This window comes from Mus caroli, chromosome 13 (genome assembly GCF_900094665.2).
Source record: "Mus caroli chromosome 13, CAROLI_EIJ_v1.1, whole genome shotgun sequence".
In the NCBI taxonomy this organism is placed as follows: Eukaryota; Metazoa; Chordata; class Mammalia; order Rodentia; family Muridae; genus Mus; species Mus caroli.
Genome location: NC_034582.1, coordinates 9,982,371 through 9,990,426, shown reverse-complemented (window position 1 = coordinate 9,990,426; position 8,056 = coordinate 9,982,371). Strand labels below are relative to the sequence as shown.

Below are 8,056 nucleotides of genomic sequence, written 5' to 3'. Positions count from 1 at the left end.
TTTAAAAGAACTATTAAAATTTTTTGAAATATCCAATTGACATAAATAATTTATAGACTTTCACTAATTGCATACTTAATTTTACAATCTAATTTGTGTTGGCTGATAAATGCTGAACTCTGAGTCCTAAAGATATTTTCCTCCATAATTATGTATTGTTATTTTCTTTGGTAATAAAGTTCTTTAACTCAAAAAAAAATAATTTGACAATTTCAGGAGAAATTGTTGTTCTGTGGGGGAATTCTATAAAACAGTAGCAGCAGAATTTATGTCTGAACAAAAGAGAAACACTTTAAAATCTATTCAGGGCATGCTTGAAATTCAAATGAAATTATTACCATCTAGGGATATTGTTTATTTTTCTGCCAATTAAAAAATGAAAAGGCAGGAAAATCTCACACAGCATATAGCAACGTAAAAAAAACTTTATAACAAATGAACACATATGTGTGTGCACATGTTGTGCATACAAACACACACACACACACACATGCACACCACAAAGCATATATAGAAAAAGACTCTTAGCAGGACAGAGAGGGGCTTGGAACTGAAATCCATTTTTCTGCAGGAGAGCTGCATATTTTTGATGATTGTGGTTGCTTGTGATGGGGCCTCCTCCCCCAATTTTGGATTGGTCCATGTAAACAAAGAAAGGGAAGCAGGTAGCACACAGTTTCAGGTAAACATGCTCAGGACAGGCCTTAAATATATTGGACCAGCCTTGGCAGGTCCGCCAAAAGAGGGCATTCTGGCAATAGGAAGAAACCCATTAGGCCTTTGTCTTAGATCGGGAAGGTGAAAAGGACAGAACTTTTCAATTTTAGTTTTGTGCAGCCCATTTCCTAATATCTCTGCCTGTAAGAGACACGACTGACTCCAAGTCTCTCAGAGTAAACACACACACATACACACACACACACAACTTTCTCTGGTCTGAAGAGGTTTCTTGACCCGTCCAGCAGGTCCAGTTATTCGAGGGTCTCGAAGGGTCCTTCTCCTAAGAACCAAATGGGGGGGGTAGAGAGAGATGAGGGTCTTGTGCGAATAACGACACAGAAACATTCTGAATTGCATCAAGACCCCAATGTATTGATAAAGGCCCAAGGCTTAAATGCACAAGCAAAAGGGGAAGTACAGATACTTATCAGCGGGAGGGGTGGGGCAATACAAGCAAAAGGAGAAGTACTTATCACTGGGAGGGGGGCAATAGAATTGCACATTCTTTAGGCAGTTACATGGAGAAGCAGGAACTTGGTGGTATCAGGGTGTGGTCAGGACATCAGCGATGACTTAGGGCTGGAACATTCTGTGGTTGTTCTCAGAATTGGTGTGTCGGTGGCCCCCTTTTGACCCCCTTTTCTTCTCGTGGGGGAGAGGCCCAATTTAGAGATCAAGAGTTGTCTTAATAGCTCCCAACAGTTTCTCAGCAGTTAAAGTGATTGCCATGCAAGACAGAGGATCAGAGTTCAGATCCTCCGGAACCCACCTAACATGGTTTGCTTGTAACTCCAACTTCTAAGGGCAAAGATAGGCAATCCCTGGAACAAACTTGTCATATTGGCAAGCTCTGAGTTTGATTGCTAGACCCTGATATGAATAAAGTGGAAGAATGACACACAAAGATTACCAACACAAGCACTAGGCCTGCACATCTGAACACCTGTTCATAAATGCACCAACTTACACGCCAACATACATAAACATGCATGTGCATACAATACATACACACACACACACACACAAAGAAGATCATTAGAAAGTAAACAAATAAACAAAAAAAATAGTCCTCAGCTTCCTCAACATTAACATTAAATATCCTACTAGATATTAGATCTTATAAAGGAGCCTTATTCTTGAAAATTAATAAGCAGATCATTTACACAGGCAGTGCTTACAATTTTTAATTCTCTATAGGATTCTGGAGGGTCATGAACAAGATGACTGTATGGTCTATATAGAGTGAATGTAATAGTTAGTACCATGGGGTCATGTGAAGGGTCATCAGGTCAATAGGATAGCCCAAATGACTAGCCCCACATAGGCTGCATTCTATCTGGTCTTCTGATTCTGAAGTGATACAGAGTTCATTTTTGTAATATATTACTATTTGTTTAGCCTTTACTCTGCTGACAACAGCCCAGTGATAGTTGAAGTTAGTGAGAGCCATGAGTGGTGAAGAGATAACACAGTTGGAAAGCTAGTAGGTGCTGCACAATTTGTAATGGTTGGTTAAATTTATAATTATACATTTGGCTGTTCATTTATTTCCATGTAGTTTTCAATTTCCATGATATTAGTTGATATTACTGGTGCACTTAAGTGTGTGCAAACTGAAGACACATATAATTTGAAGAGTAGTCTGGTCCTTATGGTTGGAACACAAAATATCATTAACTCTCACTTAATCAGTATGTATAAAAAGGTACAGTGCCTGGAGTCTAAATAGCATGAGTCAATGCTTTTCTGTGCCCTTTTCTTTTGTGAGAAGTGTTATTGGTCACAGAACATATAAAGCTGAAATTCCCAAAATGTTCGTGTTAACCCAATCTTAGTATTCATTGATGGAGTCAGAGTCATCCTTGCTTGTTTTGAAAATGAATCCCTGCACAAGTTCTCTGTGATGGTGACCTTCCCTATAGTTAATTTTAAGCACTCAATGCTGTAAACATTAACAACAGCAACAACAAAACAACTGCAATGCTTTCTACAATAATATCAGCTCAAAGAAGATAATCCTCTGAGATTGGATCTAATCAAGAACTAAGGTGTTCAAAGGTTACTAGAATTACAAAATCCTTAATAGACATTACAGGGGACTGAGAAACATACCAGAGAGTCAAATGGTTAAAAAGGAAAGAGGGAGAATGACTACCTTATCCCACAGGAACCATTCTTGACTGTATGGAGGATTGAATTCATCGGGAATGACTGAAATATTCAATGAAGATAATAATAATTGACCCTAAAATGGATAGAATTGGAACCAATTGAACAGAAGTTGGAAAACTCAAAAAAAATAGTGCTTCTTCAGGAACAGGACTTCTATTCACAGTCTTCTTCTTCTAGAATCAATTAGATTGAAGACAGCTGGAAGAGGCAGAGATTCTAGGAGGGCATGAACGGAAAGGTGTCTATGTCTTTGTTCTTGTTCCTATGTGAATGCAGAGAAAAGACCCTTGTCCTGAAAAGGATGCTATATGTCTTGTTTCACATCTCCCCGAAGGGCAGCTTCCTCACAGTTTATTTCCCTCAACACATCTTTTGATATCTATCAGCATGTGACAGTTACTGGTTTTTTCTTGACCCTGTTCAATGTCTCCTTTCTCCTACAGAATCTGTACCAGAACAGGTTTTTAGGCCTGGCTGCCATGGCGTCTCCATCTAGAAACTCCCAGAGCCGACGCCGGTGCAAAGAACCGCTCCGGTACAGCTATAACCCAGACCAATTCCACAACATAGACATCAGAAATGGTGCCCATGATGCTATCACCATCCCTCGCTCCACCAGTGACACTGACCTGGTCACTTCAGACAGCCGCTCTACACTCATGGTCAGCAGTTCCTACTATTCTATAGGACACTCCCAGGATTTGGTGATCCACTGGGACATCAAGGAAGAAGTGGATGCTGGAGACTGGATTGGCATGTACCTTATTGGTGAGTACATTATCATCCATGACTCTACTCACTGGAGTCACTGATTCATCTGAATAGTCTGACGGTGTGCTGTGAAAAGGAATGGTTTGTTAGCACAACAAAAATCCTATTCATAATTCACTTAAATTTTTGAGATAATAATACAATTATATAATTCCCCTTTCCATTTCTTCCCTCCAAACTCTTCTATGTACCTGTCAAATCCACAGCTTTTTTTCTCTTTGTTGTTAAATGTACATGTATGTGTATACATGCATAATATAGATAGCATAAGAGTCTCTGAATACAGCCTTCTCATTCTGTATAATATTACTTGTATGTATGACTTGATGGCTGATCGTTTGGTATTGAACAACCAGTTGGTATACTCTTCTCTGGGAGAAGCTAGCTTTCATGATATCACTCTACAATGTAAATAAAAGCACAATCAGCTGAGTTATACTATAGTATAGTGTTTCTCAACCTGTGGGTTGCAACCCCTTTGGGGGTTAAATGACCCTTTCATAGGGATCACTTAAATCCATCAGAAAACACAAACATTTACACTACAATTCATAATAGTAGCAAAATTACAGTTATGAAGTAGCAACAAAATACCTTTTTGGTTGGGGATCACCACAACATGTGGCACTGTATTAAAGAGTAACAACATTAGGAAGGTTGAGAATTAGTCATCTGTACAGTACTTTCACACATTTCGATGCATAACACCAGATTTAATACTATTCACTATTACATAAATGAATGTACATTATGAGCAATTTATAACCTGGTTCATTTTTTCTGATAAAATATTTTGTCTGACTAATTAGTCAGAAAACAATTAGGAAAATATTTGATTCTCTTGACAGCTCTACATAGTGTGATTCATTATATCTGTATGTATGTGTGTATGTGTGTGTGCATGTATATAATAAAAATAAAGCAATATACATTTTGATGTTTTTACACAAATAGTAGTTACCAGATATATTCAACTTCTGACCAGAAAAAAATTAACAGATCTTAAAATCAAGCTTTCAAATAAAATAACGCCCACTTAAAACAAAGATGGAGAAATGTCAGCAGCCCATCAAGCAGATATATTTAGTCCATGGTATTTGTTGTATATTTGACGATCAACACTAAATATCTAGATATTTCACCATAGAACCATACTTTTTGATGTCTTGACAAAAGACCCCATTTAGGCAGACTTAGTCTATAAAGCCAGCAGGACTCCAATTAGCTAAGCTTAAGCAAGCATTCATTACTTCCTTTGCACTAGTCTGAATCTTCAGATTTTTCACAATCCCGCTCCTGCTTACCTTTAACTAGGATTGTGATTTATCACTGGAAGGAATTTTTTGTTGTGTGTGCACATATACAAGTACATAACTTTAAATCAACTCTTTACACTCCATATTTTATTACCCGCCCCCTGTCCACCCTCAGACTATTCCACATCCCATAGTTCCTCTCCAACCCCACCCCCTTTGTCCCCCACCCCTCACCCCACCTGACTAAACTCCCTGGGGCCTCCAGTCTCTTGAGGGTTAGGTGCATCATCTCTGAATGAACACAGATCTGGCAGTCCTCTGCTATATGTGTGTTGGGGGCCTCGTATCAGCTGGTGTGTGCTGCCTGTTTGGTGCTCCAGTGTTTGAGAGATCTTGGGAGTCCAGATTAATTGAGACTGCTGGTCCTCCTACAGGATCACCCTTCTCCTCAGCTTCTTTTAGCCTTCCCTAATTCAACAACAGGGGTCAGCTGCTTCTGTCCATTGGTTGGGTGCAAATATCTGCATCAGACTCTTTCAGTTGCTTGTTGGGTTTTTTGGAGTGAGGTCGGTCATGCTAGGCCCCTTTTTGTAAGCACTCCACAGCCTCAGTAATAGTGTCAGACCTTGGGACCTCCCCTTGAGCTGCATCTCACTTTGGGCCTGTCGCTGGACCTTCTTTTCACCCCTGAAATTCTTTCAGACAGGAACAATTATGGGTCAGAGTTGTGCCTGTTGGATGGCTACTCTCTCCCTCATTTGATGCCCTGTCTTCCTGCTGGAGGTGGGCTCAATAAGTTCCCTCTTCCTACTGTCAAGAATTGCATCTAAAATCCCTCCCTTTGAGTCCTGAGAGTGTCTCACTTCCCAGGTCTCTGGTGCATTCTGGAGGGTTCCCCCAACTTTCTATCTTCTGAGGTTGCCTGTTTTCACTCTTTCTGGTGGCCCTCAGGGCTTCAGTCCTTTTCCCTCACCCAATACCAGATCAGGTTCCCCTCTCTCCCCCCACCCCCACCCCACCTCGAATCCACTTTCCCTCCCAGATCTCTCCCTCCCTCCCCACTTGTGATTGCCTTCTTCTCCCTCCCAGGAAGGACTGAGGCATACTCACTTGGGCCCTTCAGCTTGTTGGTCTTTTTGAGTTCTGTGGACTGTATCTTGGGTATTATGTACTTTTTTTTTTTCTAACATACATTTATTATTGAGTACATACCATGCATGTCCTTTTGGGTCTGAGTTACCTCGCTCAGGATAATATTTTCTTCCCTCAGTTTGTGAACATTGAAGGCATTTTGTCAAGTTAAGGAAAAAAAATAGAACACAAGTGTGTTAGAGAAGATAATGAGTAATTGAAACTTACTGAGTGTGAACCACAGAAGGACAAATGAGCTGGTTGGTTTTAGTCCACTTGACACAAGCTAGAGTGACCTGGGAAGAAGGAATCTTAGTTGAGGAACTGTGCTCACCAGATTGACCTGGGTGTGATTGAAGGTCAGAGGGCACAATACACTGTGGGTGGCATCATCCCATGGCAGGTGGTCCTGGGTAGTAGAAAAGAGCAATCTGAGTAAGCCATGGGAACAAGTCACTGAGCAGCATTCCCCTGTGGTCTGTGTGTCAGTTCCTGCCTCCTGCCTCTGTAGCTCAAGCATATAGACCATGCTAGATTTTGTCACATTGTGATACTTGTTACCTTGCAAGGATACAAGGTCAATCACAGATTCCATGGGGGTATGAAAGCATTAGAATGTCCCTAGTAGAGGAACAGGGAAATACAGAGGCAGAAGGAAACACAAAAAGAAGATGGAGGAAGTGATAAAGAAATAAGGCTGCTAGAAACTCACCCCCACAGAGAAGATAAGGGTAGTGTTAGGAAAAGAAAGAGACCATTGTCCATATTGAGTTTCATGAAACTTTGAGTGAATAAGATCTGGTTTTAACATGACATTTTTGTCTGAGCCAAAAGAACCATAACTCATCATTTCAGAAACGTAATCTGACAATTTGTTATTGTCATAGCAGCTACATTCATATAGCTGTGATGCTATTTAATGCTGAATGGCAACACTTTAAATAACATCATACTTCAAACATAATTTCTCAATCCAAACTTGTCTATAAATCTTAGTAGTTTATAATTTGTGTGTCCTTAGTAACGTACTCTCTGGATTTGTGTTATCTTGAATAAGCTCAAGTCACAGACTTAGATCTATAAATGTAGGGGGAGTAGTTACTCACCTGACCTGTCATTTCCAGGTGAGGAAATGCAATGTAGCACTCCCACAGACATGAAGCTGCCTCTCACGGCAGTAGAGTTCACACTGTTATTTTGAACAACATCAAGAATGTGCTGTTCTACATCAGTAAGGCAGGGAATGCCCAAGCAGAGCCAAAGTATGATGCATTTTGTTGTTATATGACCTCTAGACTTCTCTAGCCAAATACTAGTTTCTTCTGCTGTAAGAAGGTAAAGATATCTGTACAAGGAAGGTGATGTTGACTCTTCAATGACATTGTTACCAAGTGACACGTGCTGCCCTTAACTAGAGCCATAGGATTCTAGTAATGGGCTGGAGCATTATAGCATTTGGTTGCTTTTATTTACAGAATGGCTATCATGAGATAGGTAATAGGAAGACATTATTCTTGAAGGGTGATAGTATAGAGAAGGATCCTGTGGATTCAGTGATAGGTAGAACAGTGTTGAAGGTACAATTACACCTAATCATTAAGTGGTGTTTCAGAGCTATAGTAATAAAAGCAGCATGGTACATGCATAAAAATGGATACATAGGGACTCAGAAATAAACTCATGTAGGTATAGCCAAATGATATTTACTAAGACGTCAAAAATATTGACTGTAGAAAAGACAACCTTTTTAACAAATGGTGCTGAGACAATTGTATATTCATATAATATATAATAAAGGATATTATATTAAGTTAAGAGACCAACCAGAGTAAAGGAAAATATTAGCTGACTGTGTGTGTGTGATAGATAGTAGTATCTATAATATACAAATAACTAAAAAAAAAAAAATCAAGCACCAAAACGAAGAAGAAGAAGAAGAAGAAGAAGAAGAAGAAGAAGAAGAAGAAGAAGAAGAAGAAGAAGAAGAAGAAGAAGGAAGGAAGGAA

The 8,056-nt window shown here is 39.6% G+C and overlaps 1 protein-coding gene across 8 annotated transcripts in view; it reads left to right on the top strand.

The window, feature by feature from the left end:
* Positions 1–8,056, top strand: part of Hecw1 (HECT, C2 and WW domain containing E3 ubiquitin protein ligase 1) — a 275,440-nt gene that overhangs the window by 124,895 nt on the left and 142,489 nt on the right. For all 8 annotated transcript variants that reach the window (XM_021180044.1, XM_029468504.1, XM_029468501.1 and 5 more), the window contains one exon: positions 3,336–3,660. In XM_021180044.1, coding sequence (XP_021035703.1) covers positions 3,336–3,660 — 325 coding nt within the window. The remainder of the gene's footprint in view (positions 1–3,335; positions 3,661–8,056) is intronic.